Source organism: Dermochelys coriacea, chromosome 6 (assembly GCF_009764565.3).
Source record: "Dermochelys coriacea isolate rDerCor1 chromosome 6, rDerCor1.pri.v4, whole genome shotgun sequence".
Lineage (NCBI taxonomy): Eukaryota > Metazoa > Chordata > Testudines > Dermochelyidae > Dermochelys > Dermochelys coriacea.
Window position 1 is genome coordinate 112,513,316 of NC_050073.1, and position 18,597 is coordinate 112,531,912.

General features: G+C 37.2%; 1 protein-coding gene across 2 annotated transcripts in view; it reads right to left on the reverse strand.

Annotated features, from left to right (window-relative positions):
* The window catches only part of JAG2 (jagged canonical Notch ligand 2), a 93,203-nt gene that overhangs the window by 36,929 nt on the left and 37,677 nt on the right, over window positions 1–18,597 (reverse strand). For both annotated transcript variants that reach the window (XM_038406810.2, XM_043517765.1), the window contains exons 3-5: window positions 15,524–15,578; window positions 7,605–7,859; window positions 6,238–6,298 (exon numbers count right to left, since the gene is read on the reverse strand). In XM_038406810.2, the coding sequence (XP_038262738.1) occupies window positions 6,238–6,298; window positions 7,605–7,859; window positions 15,524–15,578 (371 nt within the window). The remainder of the gene's footprint in view (window positions 1–6,237; window positions 6,299–7,604; window positions 7,860–15,523; window positions 15,579–18,597) is intronic.

Sequence of the window (18,597 nt, forward strand, 5' to 3'; positions counted from 1 at the left end):
GTCCCAAATCTAGCTATTTTATCAGACCGTTTTTAACGGCCGATTCCTGTCTACACAAGAAGCAATTGGTTTGATATCAATGTCATTTTGCCTGTCATCTGAACAAGCTTTTCATTGTTGTTTCTTCTGAATAGATTCTGCAGTAAAATCACCACCACATGAGGAAAGCCATTTCTGAAATACAGCCTATTCCTTACCAAGTAGAATTCCTACATATAATGTTATGCCCTGTAAAATACTTTAAAATTACTCAACTACATGTGAAGGAGTACTTGTGGCACCTTAGAGACTAACAAATTTATTTGAGCATAAGCTTTCGTGAGCTACAGCTCACTACATTGGCTGCTACTCTGAAACCTGTCAACTCCATGTTGACACTTATTCTAGAATGAGATACCAGCATAATAAGCACTTTCTCAAGAGAAGAAAATAAAACCGTATGAAAAAAATCTTATTCCTCACCCCCCCCCACCACAGGATACATCAGACCATTAGTTCTCAAGATAACTTTTTACAGGGGCTTGCTATAGGGGTTCCCAAAACAAGTTAAAATGAAGACCTTTATTTTTGTTTTCCTTCCTACAGGGCTAACCAGACAAAAAGATTCATTGATAAATAGCTCAAGCAACACTAACAAAAGGACTTAAAAATCAGAGGCAAGAAAGCTTTCCAGCAGATAAGGATGGACAGTCCTGCTGCTGCCAAAGGCATAACTGAGAATTTAGTTATTTACCAGCCGAATGTCTACATCAGATGGCTAAGGTTCTAAGGTCTACAGAAGCACTTAGTTCAAGGAATCACTCTGAATTACTTGATATCAAGAGTAAGAAAGCAAAAAACTACTTCATTAAAAAGCTATAATTAGGATCCTCACACTAAATCAGATGAAAACAGATTTTGCAATTTTTTCTGTATACAAAAACAATTGTGAAGTTTCAGAACAAGGCAAATCAGTTTATGAGCCAGACTACTGGCACCAGCAGACTTCCACGCCTCTCACACCCATTTGCCTTCCTCCCATTTTTCATTTTCCTTTAGGAATTAGAAAGCAGTCATTGTTTTTACCTGTTAAATGAGGGTGGCAATAGTCCAAAAATCCAAAGAAGGAATTTAGATTATAATTCAATAGCTCCAACACAATTATCCCAAGTACATCTAAACAGTCTTCCTTGCAAGGCTGTAAACAAAAGGTCGTGCCTGCAAGTCTTGTTCACATTTCACTCCACTTTTTTATAGAAAATTTCTACCCTCTAGTCAAAGTGTTCTTTTCTAAAGTACATCGATCTCTACCATGGCATGCAAGAATGAGGTACGCTAAGTACCAACTGTGAGGCTGGCTTGTCCAATCAGTAACAAATCATTTACAGAAATATATTTTAAGACTTGTTGCATTAATAGGAGCTTTAGTATCATTGTATTAACTTCTATAGATCAGTCCAATATCTCTTTGAAGGACAGGCAGATCAAGAGCTCTTTTTTATTTATTTATTTTTTAAACAGCATATAAAACTGTAGTATCGACCTACTAGTAAATCTTTGATACCGTAGCTGATTCTAACAGTCTCTCTACTGGCTAACCGATTTCCATGGATTGGCGACATCATTTGTAGGTATGAGGCAAGTCTCCAAAAACGGCCATATTTTTGGAGTTTAATGAACCCTCCCTACACCTCCCCACCCCCATATACATAAAATAAGCTTTCCAATGGTATGTTCAGAAGAAGAGCTGTCAAGTGATGCTGGAAGATTGTAGGCGAGGTGAAACAATGGTATCCAAAAAGGAGAAAGTGTCATTTTTTGCAGTTCTAGAAATACTCCAACATGACTGACTACAGTTTTTGCTGTTTCAGTTAATTTCAAACACCTTAAGGTGGTGCTTATTGGCCCAAACTATGACATATTACAAGATTTTTTTTTTTGGTTTTGCACAGGCAAGTTTTTCCCCCCAGAAGTGATGAAGCTGTTTAACATGCAGGAAAAATGGCAAATATCTACATTTTGCAATATACTAACATGAAATGTTTTCATATGGCATATTCTTAATTGTTAAAGTATTTTACAAGGGAAAACATTTCCTATATTTCCAATTGAAATTTGCTGACCAGATCAAGCTCACACTGAAGATTGTGCACTAGTAGCAGTAGATTTCATGCCCATAGTTTGTACTACATAGTGGAAGATAAATGTATCTTAATGCCTAATGTAATGCTTCTCCATTTGTAAGCTTTTGTACATACAATGCAACATCTAGTCTGCCTGGAAGAAGGTTTTAGTTTGTATCTAGCTCTGCATGCAGTACTAGCCTTTGAAATATTCTAGAAACTAGGTTTTTAATTCAGTTATGCTTAAGTACAGGTCAGCTACAGTGTTAGAGATGAAAATACACAGCTTTATATTATGAATATGCAAAACCTATGAAAGAAATGGCAAAACAAGTAGCAGCAAACATACATCTACAAAAAAAGCCCTTGACTCTGCACTGAAGAGGGATGAAAAGAATGTTATATCTCTTCCCAACCATGTCATCCACAATATGACAAACCCATTTGACACTGAGTCACAGCCAAAAGGTACTTAACATATTTAATGGGTTGCATGTGACAGACATACAAGAGCCTCTACTAAAACAACAGATGTTGGTGAAGGACAAATGGAGAGATCTGAGAAATGAACATTTGATTCTAATGGGACATATAGCTTCTGTGGACAGTTAAGAAACCTGGCATCACTACATTTGCTGACATGGCCAAAACCACCAAATAGAAGTCGGGCAAGAGAGAGACAATCACAGCAGCAATCAGTCCAAAAATGGTCTTCCCTTCCACAGAACCCTGTCCTTAGCAAGGACCTGTCATCCCTATTTGGTATTGGTGGGGGAAAAAGAAAAAAACAAAACAAAAACCCCAAAAACAAGCCTGTAATGCCCACTGCTTCAGAGATCTTGCCAAACTGGGAGAGGGTGATGGATAAGCTGCAATTTCTGCAGTAAGGAAGTTGGTAGATGACTAGAGCAGGAAAGGAGATCCACAGAAATCTGAATGGTTTGCGCCTCAATCTAGCCATCAACAAGGACAAGTCAGTGGCCAAACATTCACCATGTGAAGACAGTTTTGAAGAGTATATCAAAAGAGCATCTTGGCAAAGACTGGGATATCTTCACATATAGATAAACCATTGCAATATAGATGGAAAAAGTGGGGGTGATGAACTACTTCATGTATTCTTCAAGGGCCCAACAGCATCTGAGTTTCTACAAGACCTTATTTGTGCTTGTACCAGTAGGGATCACCGCACAATCAACTGTATCTGTAGTCAGAACAATATTCCCTTGACAGAAATATGTATGTGCCAAGGCAATGAAGACTTGGTAATCCATGCATGCTCGGCTGAGATCATAGCGATGAACAAAATCACAATAATGATGGTGACTAGAAATATCACCAGTGTTATTACATTTCCAGGATACCTGTTCAAGTTAATTAGATTTTGTTTTACTCTTTTGTTTGTTGTGATGCTTTGAGGTTACAAAGAAATCCAATTTTGTGTCTTGAAATAATAGACCGTCATTAAGCTAACAAACAAATTAAACTGAGCACTGAAATACCTGCCATTGTTTACCTCCATTTCTATGGAAATGGCACCACTTGATAGCTCCACATCATACCACATCTTATAGTAGACATAAGCAGCTTTCAAATGAGGTGCATGTGGGTAGAGCGTACATTAAGACAACCAAATTGGTAGTGTTTGCCACTTTGTTGAGGTCTTAGGTGTATTTTCACATCTGTCAAGAATCTGGCAGGTGGAATACAATCCATCTGGAATATTTTTACACCTAGACTTTCCTCTGCTATCTTCTCTTCCAGCAAAAGAGAGGCTGCTGTTTAAACTTCCTGAATATATTGGAGTAAATCCAACTAGACAGAACAGAATAATGGGAAAAGCCTCTAGTGAAAGCCCTTAAAAGAAACTGGGACTCTACTTTTCTGAAATTTAACTCAACTGGGGTACCTTAGAAGGGCCATATGGATATCAAAGAAAGAAACAGCTCATGTCCTTTAGAAACCAAGGGGATATTGTAACAGGATTCCCTTCTTTAGTTTTAAAGCTACCCCTTTAAAAAGCCCCCTTCAAATGCATCAGGTCTCTTGGGAGCCTCAACCTAATCTTTAGGGTCCTACGTATTCTCCCTTTTGAACCTTTCAAAAGTATTTTCTTGCACTCTTCTACTAGAACACATTCCTATTTACCCTCATCTTGCTGAAACAAATAAAGGCTCTTAACCATGTAGGAGAGGTAGTGTATCTGTCTAGCTTCCCCCCACCTTGGTAAAAAAGGTATTACCTTGCTTTGCCTAAAGCTATGTCCATGCTAGCTCTTTTTTCGGTAAAGCTTTTGTCGGTAAGTGTGTGGGAAAAAAAAAATACACCCCTGACTGACATAAGTTTCACTGACAAAAGTGCCAGTGTGGACAATGCTCTGCCAACCCAGCTACTGCTGCTTGTTGGGGGAGGTAGTTATGCCAACTGAAGAGCTCTCTCCCATCGGCATAGAGCAGTTACATGTGAGACCTAGCCTAAGTTTGTGTTGTCTTTTCATCTCAACTGGTATTCCCTTAGATGCCTTCTTTGGTCCAACAGTGGGATGTGAGATTGTGTGGTACTACCTGGACATCAATAAGGCTTCAAAGATGCCCTGCCTGCCTGAACCATAATTCAGGAAAGTAGCTGCTCAGTTTTTTCCCCTCGTAAGCATTTTCCCATTGGGGAACATTCTCAATCTAAGCTGATGGTCATTTGCCCAAGTCAGAGTCATAGTCTGAACTGGTGGCAGTAAAATCAAATGCATTTTATAACACTGTATGCAATGTTGTAGCTGTGTTGATCCCAGGATATTAGGGATACAAGATAGGTGAGGTAATATCTTTTATTGGACCAACTTCTGATGGCGACAGGCTGACACTTTCGAATTTATACAGAGCTCTTCTTCAGGTCTGGGAAAAAGAACTCCGAGCATCACAGCTAAATACAAAGTGGAACAGATTCTTCAGCATAGATAGTTAAAATATATTGCAAGGGACCCTTCAAGGTAAGTGGCCCATTAACACCCTCTCCAGTCATAGGGGAGAAAAGGAAAAGAAAATTTTTTTGAAAAGGAGGGGTGAGTTTAGTAGGTTATATAACTACCCCCCCGCGGCCCAAGCTTTTTTTCTTTGTATTCCACAAAACAGGAACTAACCTCAATCAGCCAAGACTTTCATGTTGAGAGCTGCAAGATATTTTCTTAACAAATGAAGAATGTGTCTAACAGAGAACTCAGTGTTTTGATAAGTTGGCAAGTAGTACACAATTACAGGAGAACAGACTGATGCTTATGCTTTGGCCACAAACATTGAGTATTTGTGCAAGTGGCAAGATTTGAAGAGTTGGGACAAGTATATTTACAAAGCCAGTTGCAATAAGGTAGCACTGGTTCTCTCTTGACCGACCCGGTTAGCAGATGTTAGAACTCCTGCATTGAAGTGATGACCAATTCATCTTCACTGTGGCAGACACTACCTGTTCACCTTCCCTTTATTTTTAGACTGGAGTTAAGTGGTTCAACCCAGAGGGAACCAGAGCCTGGGACATACCTAGTATCGGCAAAGAAACCCTAAGAACAGGCCTGGCTTGAGGTAGAATGCATATGCAGTGTTTTATTTAGTGTTCTCAATTGAAAAATATCACCTCAAGGAAAGGGTTGAGTTTGGCACTGATCCAGAATTTACCTTCGGTGCTGGAGTTGGGAAAGGATCATCTACCCATATAACCCATTCTTAAATAAATAAATAAACCAATTGAAACAGAAGACTGTTTTTTCGAAAGACCTTGATGAGACCTAGAAATATTCAAAGTTAGTGTAGGTTAATAAATTTTCTGCTATGGCAGGTGATCTTTAAATAGAATAAAGTGCTGGTTCTTGTTTGAAGTGCCTCATCTAATCCAAACTGTATTTTTTGCAAATCCCTTCAGTCACAAACACAGAAGCAGACAACCTCTGAAAGTAACAAGTTCTGTGAAACTCAAAGTCTGAAATAAATGTAACTTAATATTGCATGGACTGAATATAATCCATACCTATACCCAGCCAGATAGTTTATTTTATGTACACGGCCTGATTGCTAAAAATCACTGCTAAAAGCAAAGTACTGGAAAGTGTTCTTCCTTCACACTAAAATAGCCAAGTACATATACTTACTTGCATTCCCCAGGTACACTGCAACCCCCATGGAGTAAATTACATCCTTGTTTACATACAGCTGTGAATAGAAAAAAGGTTTAGACTTCAGTTAGTACGGGCAGTAAGACTTCAGTTAATACAGAAACACTGGCTCCTAGTCCAGTAATTAGAACAATTTCATAATGGAGTAGCTTATTTGTTGCTCATTCCTAAAACAGTTTTCCTTTCAATTAATTCTTATACAGAAAAAAACCCCAAACAAATAAATCACAACTATTTAAAAAACAAACAAATTAAAAAACCCATCTAGCTCTTCAAGCTAGCTATTTCATTAAATCAGCTCACATTTTATAAAACCAATTGAGGCAGCCTCTTGTCTAGCATGGATCTACAAACATGGATTACATATTTAATGCTATACCAATTAATTTGATTTGTTACATGGGTTCAGACACTTAAGTTATTCAACCTTTTAAAATAAGAAATATAGAACTGAAGATCAGTACACCTTCAAAAATTATACAATATTGGCTAAAATGGCTTGAAGTTTGTCATAAGTGAAAAACAAACAATTTTAGTGCTAATTACCAACTGAAAGATAGGAGGAAAATTGCTGTGGGACTAAATTGAACATTCCAGGTATATTTAAGAAGGACTGCACTTAAACATTAACAGACATCAAAAAGCTTTCAGTTTTGTATACATTAAACTTGAAAATGAGGATAAAGCTGTTTTAAAGAAAGTTACAAGGACATTTTTCCAGGACTGGAAAACTTGCACAGTATTACTGAATCTGGTACTGTAAAGTTATTAAAACTATCTTCATTTTAGAAACCTGTTAAAGCTATAATGCATCATTTTTTCTTAAAAAGGTAGCTCCTTGAAGAAAGTTAACCAGTACCTTCAGTTTAAGTTAAAAGGGCATTCAATTCACTGGTTTCAAGACCTCCTGGTTTGATAAGTAGTCAGACAAGTCCTCTCTACAGTAACTGGATCCCTTTTATCAGATTCTGCCAAGAGTCTCACTTCACTCTTACTAGAGCAAGTCAGGCTTTTGTTTTTGCTTTTAAAAAAGCGAAAGAAGCATCCAGCAACAAAATAGTGTTTGCATTCATAGCAGCAATTCATAGTCATTCACAGTGATAGTGAATAGGCACTGGGCCAGGAAAAGAGAATGATCAAGTTAATTATGGTTCAACTCTAAATGTTTTTGGAATTGCCAGCAAACTGAAAAATCCATTATTTGCCCAGTTTTAACAAAGTCTATTTGTATTGTGCTATTGCACATGATAGTACAGTTGGTACAGCATGCTAAAAAAAGATTTCACCTCAACACGACCTTTACTTTCAATAATAATTATGTAAAATAGTAAACAAAATATTACCTTGTTTACATTCTTCTCCCATCCAACCTTCCATGCAGGCTTTGTTTCCATATTGGTCACATGTGTAGTGACCAACAAAGTCATTCCGAGGTCCACAAAATTTATTGCACCGCGTGCTATAGTAATTCTCATCACACTTCACTCTTATTTGCACTTCAAAATGAGCTACATGCCCCTTAAATGGTAGTGTCTTCCACCGATCCTCAGGGTTGATCATACCAGCGTACGACATTCTCTCTATTAACAGCTCTTCATCTTTTATAAAGAGAAAACAAAAACCCTAATATATTGCAAGCCTGGTACAGAAAAAAGTAATTTTGCATTTGTGTGTATTAATTGGTTAAAAAGACCTTCAGTACAACAAACAAAAAAACCTAAAACTTAAGTTGCTAAAGGGCTACTAACCCCAAATTTATTTTTCTCTGCCTTGCAAAGTTATAGGATTTTAAGAAATAGAACATAATTAATAGGAAATGCATCCAACACACCATACCCACACAATGTCAATCAACAAGTTTATCTTTATATGAGACTGTTCTTTTTTTATTCTTAAATTGCAAAATCTGCATAAATCCAGTAAATAAGTTGTTGGAATAGGGGTTCTCTGATGTGAATAATTTAAACAACCAACAACAAACAACCCCACCACAGTATGTTCAGTTAAGTGCTCTAAATAGACACATACAAATGTATCCTTCAATAAATCCTATTTTATGTATGTAAAAAGCTCATCCACCTCACAGAACCTCCCTCCAAAATTTGAAATCCATGACTTTAAAAATGCCAAAGTGAGATGGCATGTGTTATTTGGAAGTAAGACATCTAGAATTAGAGAGAGTAAACTCATGGTAATATATGGAATATTCATGATAACTATCACTTCATTTTTTTCCAGTATAATTAAATGAATAGCATTTCACCATTGTTTAACTTCCATATTATTCTCTAGGAAATGCCAGTCTAAAAAGAAATAAATCATGGCAGGTGGCAATCACAGTGAATTAAAGGACTGAGTGGACATGAAGCCTGAAGTAGTCTCACCCGACAAGAGGGTCATAGAACACAAATTTAAGGAACTGCTACCATTATATATATTTCATAGAAGACTTAATGATTGCCAGCATTAAAAAGTTTTCATGAGCAATACAAAAAAATTAAAGGAGTTTGTTCACCAGAAGAGAGCTTTAGCTAGCATTCAGCGTTTAGAAACAATAGTAAGCATTACTTCCCCTACTGCAGATATTATGTAGATAAAATCCTAAAATGAAAGGTTAATCACATGGTATGACTTATCTAGATTAACTTCAGTACGTAATCTAAAATTGCACATACTTTTTACTCCTGTGAAGAAGTTATAACAACCCCTGAAGTGGTCATGTATGTACTGATTTCATGCATTATAACAAAATGTGCTAAATAAAGAAACTTTAGCATTTGTTTTCTTTGAACACCAAATGTTTCAAATAAATAAAAATAAAGCATAAAAGGAAAGCTTAGATGAGTAGACAGTTTCCACCTGGAAAGATCAAGTCCCATATCTCCAGGTCTATGGTTCACATCTAGTCCAGCCCAGGCTTGTAGCGAATGACACTGTTACTACTGCATGGTTTCAGCACCCTATGCAAAGTAAGTTTGTGTTGTCTATCCAATTACTAATAGACAATCATATAATTAGTGTAACAGTCTTGCTGGCAGTCTTAGAAGATGAACATGAGACCTGTGACCCTGCTTGCCCCATCATGGATAGGCACACTATGACAGTATGGGGCCTCTTGTATGTCAGTTGCCATAGTTATACCTCTTCGGTAAAGGATTTCAGTGGGACTAGAGGTCAAGTGAACATTTTTCATACAAAATGAATTTAAACACAAAAAGGAAAAGAAAAAAGAAAAAAAGACTATAGAAGTATAGCCTCTAGAAATAGAATTCCTGTCCCCTCCCAAAAACAATTTACTAGCATTTCCTCTTAAGTTCTGTCATTAGTGTATGCTATCTATATCTTCCCTTCAAAAATTAAAGAACTCTGATACAAGAATTATGTAAGTTTAGTTGGTGCTCAAGTTTCAGTAGGAAGTGAGCATAACTAGCCCCAAATCCTCCAGCCCAGTAAATATTTTAAAAAAGTTAGAAGTAAATATAAAAAGTCAGAAGATACCAAACAGTAAAAATCCACACAAGAAAGCTATTTTTTAAGTCTGTTAAGACTGGCTCATATTAAAAACTGAATTTACAAGATAGATAAGTTCAAATATCTGCCTATTGCTGTTCTTTAAGGACATATCCATAAGTCCTTTTATGGGGGTTTTCTTCTTCTGCAGCAGCACATGGCTGGTTCAGAATAGGCAAAAATATACACCTTGGACAGGCCACCCTAAAGCTCTCCAAAGAAGAAATTTCAAAGCCAAATAAGGACACAAAAAACTAGCGTGGTGTATTACATGTAACAAAGTTAGTGACAGTGAGATCGAAATATATAAAATCTCCATCCATTTTTTTTAAACTGCTGGAACAGAACCAATGGTTAGAAGGATGTAGAATCCACTCTAACTGTTACATTATTTATCCTTCAGCTCAGTACAATGACACTCTTCCTCAGTTAGGAACCTATATGACTCCAAGAACTCACTATCTTGGTGGCTCAAGTAAACATGCATTTAGAATGGTTTTCCAAGTGTGAGAAATCTACATAGCATCTACAAACTAAGAGCTGCAATGACCACCACCAAATATTCTTGGAAAAACCCGCCGAGGTTTTGCTATCTGCCTGACTTAAGACTTGAACTGAGAGTAGCAGCTTTGGTAACGAAATCTCATTAAACATAAGTGGGCTAATGCACATTCGTTAGATTCAATTAAGGCATTAAAATATTGATTTCTGGAAGAGTTGATGCAAGCATTTCCGTGCAGAACCTTGTTCTCATGAACCTGAAGTGAGGTTCAAATGCCCCAAACTCCCCACTTTGCCTTCTTTCAGAATAAGTTATAACCATTCGGAAAATAATTTTCATTTTTGGGAATTCTTCCTGGAGCTCCTGCCTGACAGATTATTTAGAAGCCTAGATAAGTAAATCAAGGAATTGGCTATGGGCCAAGTAGAGGAGGTAAGGTGGGGAAAGGGAGGAAAAAAGTTGTTAATCAGCTCTCAGAGGTCCAGCATCCAGTGTTATCAGGATCATATTCTACTTCAAGAGTAGAGATGAAGAATGTCCCTAAATCCCATGTGTGTTTTAAAACAGGGACTGCAATATGTAGTCAGGAGCTGGCCTATCCAAAGGAAGAATGGTGGAACAATACTGGCACAGCTCTTCCTCTGCTAAGCAAAAATCTCCTTCTAGTAGATGCTGAGAATCTGACTAAAGGCTCAAAAGGAGGGTCTTGAGTTGAAGGAGTTGCCTTTTAAAGTTTTTTATGTCCTTGTCCAACGATTCTCCAGGCAGCCTACAAAACTTCACTTCTGTGAATTTGGCAAAAGGGGCTTTTCCTAGTTCTTAGCTAGGGTTACTTGCCAGGGTATTTAAGAAACCTATCTTGCTGCAAGTCTTATCGATTAAAGGAAGTGTGCGCTACAGAGACAGACAAGATATACCTTACTCAGTAGCAATTTGACTTTTTTCCATAACCAGAAATCAGTTTTCCCACATGCCTATTTCTCTGGAAATAAAGGTGGCAGAGAGGCTTGCATAACAGCTGATGCTCCTAGAGTTTCTTCTGAGATAACAGACCTCGCAGTCCACCTGGTCTTTGGGAAATGAACCCCTGCAAAAAAATGGCTTAGACAGAGATGCCATAGCTGTATCTGCAATTGGTAGCTGTGCCATAGATTCTACCTACTCAAGAAACAAAAAAAAACCCAGAAGAATGATTACCCAGGTTACCACCAGAACTGCCTTGGACATGGGTCGGGTTTTACATTAACAAAAAGGTAGTTACTGGCTGCTGCATAGGTACCACTAACCAGTCATCTGCAAGCAAACAGATACCCAGAAACCTCCTGTTAATTTCAATACTGTTCTGCCATATCAGAAAGTAGGTTCTGAAGAAATTAGCCTCTGCTGAACCACCCACTTCCACAAGCTCTAGCTGAGACCTTGCAGTCCTTCCAAGGATTTGGAAGACAACAACCAGCATTTTGCCTCTGTGGCCTTCTTATATTTTAGTCTGATCTTATTCTAAGTGGGATAAAGCATATAAGAGAGGAAAGTGCATGCAAGTCTATCCCCTCTTCACAGAGACTTGCAGTAAAGAAGGAGATATGCCAGGACCCATAAGTAGCAGGCTGGCAGATAGTTACATTGCAAGCTACTTTACCAAGCAGACACTAGCCTGCTTTCCTAAGGGTCTACGCTTGGCCAAGACAATCTTCCTTCCCACTCCTAGTAGAAAAGAAAAGGATTCTATCTAAAGGCTTGTCTACTTGAGGCCACTCATTAAATTTAATCCAAATTAACTAATGGTGTTAATTAGAAATAGATTAGTTAAACTGCATTAAATTCCTGTGTGGGACTTTTATGATAACCAGTTTACTGAATTAAGGCCACTTTAATTCTGAATGAGAGGGTGCACACAATTAATGCAGTTTAATCCCTCTGTAGACAAGACTAAATCAAATGACAGCGGGAGCGTGGACAGTAGGGCCTGTTATGTCTGAGAGGAGAGAAGTTAGACCTTTGTATCAGCTTTATATCCATGCTATTTGTCCCTTCCTTCCACCCCAAATACAAACAAAAAAAACCACATCCATTTTCTCCCAATCACAAGTAAAGTAAAGCAGCTCTTTGAAGCATCAATCTTTTTGACAAGATACTGGGCTAGGAAAATTTGAGAGGAGCAGAAGAGAAACAAAGCACCGAAAGGGAAGGGGATGGACGAGAAAAGACAGGAAGTACAAGAAGAAGATCTGGTAGTTTTGGCCTGCTTATAAAATAGGGTCTCTAAGCCTCAGCATTCTTTATTGGATCTTTAAAATCTCCAATGTTAAAGAGTCTTTCCTAGAACCCTAAAATAGCAAGATTAAATCTCAACATGTCAGAAAGAAAGAAGTTATTACATTAAGGGAATGATAAATAGCTTAACTTCACAAATCAGGTATTTTGTTTAATTGGTGCCTGGTCAGGTTATGGGATTGATAAAGGCTTCCCAAATTCAGATTTAAGGTTTTGTTTTTGGGTTTCGGATGCCAGACCAACTAACTATATTAGCATGCACCCAAGAATGAATTACTCCACTCAACTGCACTTGTATGTCTACATATTAGCACTTTCTTTAGAGCTGCAAATTATAATCTGACAATTCTGTGGTCTTCTACAGGTTATGCAAATCCATCACTGACAGACCAAAAAAAATGCTTATGGACCATCACTTAGTCCACAAGTGTTTTTCTAGACTTAGTGAAGTTTATTATAATAAGTCTTCCTGTATATGCTTTTTACAAGATTGTAAAACATTAGCCATTTCCTCAGGCCCAAAATACCAACACTGATTACCATTCCACTAAGCTTCCTTTAAAATTCAAAGCCATATTAAGCTCTGAATGTGCAAGACATTGAAACCTTATAATATGCTTCTCCAACTGCCAAATATTTGTAAGAAGTTATACAAGTGTTACGGAAGCACTGACATTTCATCAGTTCATGTCTGTTGACATGTCAAATGGATACTAGATAGGACACTGCATCTCCCCCTCTGAAAGCAGAGGCCTCCATGCATGCTCAAATGGATAGTTCTTTCCTTCTCCACCTCTAAGGGGATTTTCCAGATAGCACTATGTAATTTGAGTATGCTAGTGTGAAGCTTTACTTCATGGCTGCTACTTCAGTTCCTTCTGGAGATTTAAACGCATCTTTTGAAGTTAAGGAGTAGATGCTGGATTTATATGGCACTTGAAGTCCCCCCTTCCCACAGAGCTATGGTCCAGAGATAGAGGTGAGCTAAACCAATTCAGGCTGCACCTCCTACTCCAGTTGTCATCCCTGGAACCTGGAGGGGACAGGGAGCTTTGACAGACCATAGTGTTAGCACAAACTAGTAGCAAATCCTGGCCTAGTGCTAACAGCACAAAATATAAAGTTTTAAAATCAGCTTGATTTTATTTTTCAATTCTGTAAGCAACATAGTTCTGCCAGAATTAAACCAAGATATTTCTTACAGATGTGTTCTCAAAGCACCTTACAAATATGAACTTATTACAGATGCTAAGGAAGTTAAAAAGTTGAACATTGAATTATGCTCCTAAATGTATTGGTGTGGATGGTTATTAGTGCCACTACCAGCTGGATTCTTAGTGGTTTTCAGTTCACAAGAGCTAATCTAAGAGAACAGAGTAGATTACTTCAGTTTAGCACAAAACAATTTAGCATCCAATCACTCAAAATATATCCAATTTTGAGGACATTCTGAAATGATACCAGTGCAAGACAAAATTCAGTGTCTGACAGCTGAAACGGACAATTGTCTCTTTGGTCAGGTGCACATTGGCAAGCCACCTACCCTATTATAGGTCTCCCAGATATAAAGCTATCAAACCACTGTTTTGATTTGTAACTACATTCTTTAGTGCAGCTGAAGTGTTTTGGTTTTGTTGTATAATATAGTACAGAGTTTTTAAAATCTGTTACTAGAGCAAAAAAGGTTTGTAACAAGCCTTAGAGCGTTTACTCTAAAATCTAACTTCATCATATTACCCAAGCTTAACTAGAACCTATGCTTGAGGTCTCATTTAGGAAGGCATCCATCTATAATACAGTGTCAAGTCTTGACGGTTACACTTTTTACTTGAATAATCATGTTTGTCCTGTTAAATGGGCTGATAAAGTGAGGGTGAGAAGCTAGAGCTAGTCTGAAAAGGGAAATATTTTGCCAAAAGTTTGAGGTTTCCTTCCTCTAAATTTAAATCAGCTTTAACAGTAGCCATCATAGAAGTCGTGAATCTCTAACTACTCTAAACATTCAAAACCCAACACCAATCAAGACAAAGTTACGGGGTATCACATTTATATGTTCTCCTAAGCAGTGTGTTCAAATTAAATTTTTAGGCTATTTGGAGAAATTTACTCAGTCCATTCTAAATTTTACAGTACTGGTACAGCAGGATTTATTTTTCAAGAAACAGCAAGTGGACATCCCTGCCCATGTTGTCTGCACCAGCCAGAGTTAGTAAATACATTGCCACTTTTTTTTTTTTTTTTTTAAAGTAAAGTACTAATGAAATTATAGGGCAAAAACAAACGTAAAGGAATTGTATTACAAAAAAAAAATCACACCACAAAAGTATGGTGAACAGTAGCTACAGACGTCAATCCTATTTAAGTAGGTTTTCTTTTGATGGATGAGGGAGAGAGAAATAGGGGTTCATTTAATGCCCATGAAAACTGGGAACTAACCACACTTGTTAAGTATGAGTTCCAGAGATCAAAGCAGCGTGCGTGTGGGGGGTACAATAGTGTGGGCATAATTCCCCTAGCAACAAGAGCATTCGAGACTTGCTTTTCTTTGAAAGACAATTGAAAACTACAGGTCATCAGGAATAGAATATATTCACTTGCCATCATCCAGTCCCTCAAATAGCTTGACAAAAAATATGAGTCACATTTTCCTTCCATCGGACTTTAACAAGTTTTCCACTTATCACAGAGAACTGCTATTCATAGTGTGTGCTTATGGGAGTCTTCCCCTGATTATTATGCTTTCGGAGGTTTCATTTTACCTCTAACAATGAGCCACATTAGAAATTTTAGTGACTATTAACCTATATTTTTCCCCGTTAAACTTCCAATTTTCAGTGCAATATCCCAGGACACATGCATTCAGAAAAGGCTTCCCAAATCCAAGATTCCAGTTTCAAAACTTGCACAATTTTGCTGTACACTGTGTAAATACACGTTTGGATGAGTGAAATATGGAAGTTCTTCATAAATACTCACCATTTTTTGTTTCGTTATCCCAGTCCCAAGCTTCTATTATTAGTGTGAATGATCTCTGAAAAGAAAAACACCAGTTAGATAAGGGTTAAACAAAACCAATCAACCCACTCACCCACATTTACAAAGCCAGCCACGAACAGTGATTTGGAAACAGCATTTGTTACTGCCAAGATAGATCCAAGATTCAAAGCAAAGCAATCTCAAAAAAAACCTCACCGTATTTGCAGTAATGTGAAATTCTTCAAAAGGTACTACTTAAAAATCTTGCATTAGCAGCATTAGTTTGTGAAGCAGAGCTGGTTTAAGCAATATAAACAGCACTAAAAACTAAACACATATGGAGACCCTCTATTGTTAACTAAGTTTTAGTTCCAATTAGGCAGACCACCACAACTGTATAAAGTACGGTCCTATTTTAAATAACTAAATAAAATAAATAAAAACACTTCACTTCAGATGTATTGAGCTACTAGCTACAAGAAATAGCTAATAAGTGTTTAGGCTAAAAAAAACAAAAAAACAAAAAAAAAAAAAAAAGAGGAAAACCACCATGTGAAATCCAAAAATCCAATAATGTAAACTGATTCCTACTGAAAATTTAGACTGATCTTTTCATAAAAGGGGATATATGAATAATGCACCTGGAAAAGGCTGGGCTCTTCAGCAGAATTAAACAGAGCAAGATATTGGGGGGGGAGGGGAGGAGAATGTACTTTGATGGACAACATGTTCCTTTCAAGGAAGGGGGGAAAAAAAAAAAAAAAAGTGAAAGCAATACTTCCTAGGTTTTGTGATCTAGAATGAAGGCAGCTTGGAGGCAGCACGGGGAAGAAGGAAGCTTTTAACTTTTTAAAGCTTTCAACAGTCTTAATATTGTTTTCACTATAGTATCCAATTAGTCCGATCATAACTATTAGCACATTTAAGTGCTGTACTTATTCAGAGGGAAGCTACAGTTCTATTTGTAGGTCTAAATATTTACTAGATCTTAGTTTCAACTGAGAATAGCTGTTTATCTACTATTTTATCTTAGTCTTGTTTACAACAAACTGAAGTGCTCATATACATTTAACTAAAACAAAGCCAGCTGTGCAACAGTACCCCAGAATTCTTATGAGAAACATACAATATTTATACTAATTTATGCTTAAGTTGATGCATAGAAAGTCTCAAGTTCTCATACACCACGCTTAAGGAATGTTGCACGTACTAAATTTTGTACAACTTAAGTACAGCAAGTTACAGAGTTGAAGTGACCTGGACAAGTTCAGTTTTCAAATAGAAGGCCCCTTGTTAGGAAAAGGAATCTGGGTCAATTTACATAAGTTATTTTTGGAAGGAGGCAGCAAGGAAGGCTATCTAGGGCTACCCTACCTTAATATTAGCAGATGTATACCAGTGTTTTACCATAGTTCTTTAGCAATTAGCCCCTCTCAAAAGAGCTTAAGACTCCAAAGTTTACATGCTTTAAAAGCATAACTTGTGCAGCACCTCTAGAAAGATAAAAATAGAGTATTTTTAAAAAAATGCCAATTGTTTTGATTCCTGTAGGTATACAACGAGAAGTCAGCAGGGCCTATTTAGACATGCATCTTCTAGACCTCGTTTAAGATATAAAAATGCTGAGAGTTGTGAATATTGGGGACATCGGTTACAATGTCTGAATAAATGCGCCTCATGCACTTTCAGCTAAAAATGCAGTTTGCTATGGTTTGAAGGTTCTCTCTAGAACTCTGCAGACTCCTGTATTTTGCAGCTCTTCAACTGATTAATTTGATACTAAAATTACTTTTCATTTACCAAAGTACTAGGAAAGATTTAGCCCAATTTCTGACTGGAGGAGGTAACAAGGGGACAGCAACAGTGTTGGGCAGGGAAATGGATCTTCTCTTTAGTGACAGGTTTCAGAGTAGCAGCCGTGTTAGTCTGTATCCGCAAAAAGAAAAAGGAGCACTTGTAGCACCTTAGAGACGAATAAATTTATTAGAACATGCAAAATAGATACCATTAACTTGGGTTTGAATAGAGACTGGGAGTGGCTGGGTCATTACACATATTGAATCTATTTCCCTATGTTAAGTATCCTCACACCTTCTTGTCAACTGTCTAAATGGGTCATCTTGATTATCACTACAAAAAGTTTTTCTCTGGCTGATAATAGTTCATCTTTATTAGCCTCTTACAGTTTGTTTGGCAACTTCCACCTTCTCTGTATGAATATGCATCTTCTTACTGTATGTTCCATTCTATGGATCCAATGAAGTGGGCTATAGCCCACAAAAGCTTATGCTCCAATAAATTTGTTAGTCTCTAAGGTGCCACAAGTACTCCTATTCTTTTTTCTCTTTACTGAGAGATTGCTTTGGAAAAAGGACAGCTGGCAAGAGCATAGCTAGGAAAAAAAAAAAAAAACAATTCTTTACTCATAAAAAGCCTGACAGCACAGCAGCCTTCACCTTTCCAAAAGATGCCCCCCCTTTTTTATTATTATTAAAGTGGAGGTAAAAGGGATTATTCAACTGTTCCTCAAAGTTTTAAGAGCTGCCTAAATGCACATTTCTTACACAGCTACTATTCATTTAGGGTATAAATGTAAAAATCTCAGAAACTACATACAAACAGAGATTTCCAAATATTCCATGAAAGTTAATATTCTTTAATTGAGAGGTTAAGAGATTCTCAGCATATACTCTGACAGCCCTCTGAGCATTGTTCTAGTAAAGATATTGTAATCTTGGATGTATTACAGTTTCTCTACTGCCCTCTTGCTTTTGAATGCAAGCTCAAATACCAACCCTAGGCCAAATTGCACCACAGGTGAGGAGCATCTTCAGAGCCCCCCCTCCATTTATTACATTTGTGGCCCATTTCACGACTTAAATACATAATTTGCATGTATGATTTATCCCTCACGCAAGACGATAAATTTGCACAGTAGGATCTGTAAATCTGTATTTATTCATGTCATATATAAGCAAATAAAAATGGTTTCCTCTAAGATTATAGAAAAAATTTAATTTTAAGAATAACTGAAATGTACTAACTTCAAGAAATTTAACTGGGCACCAAGATTG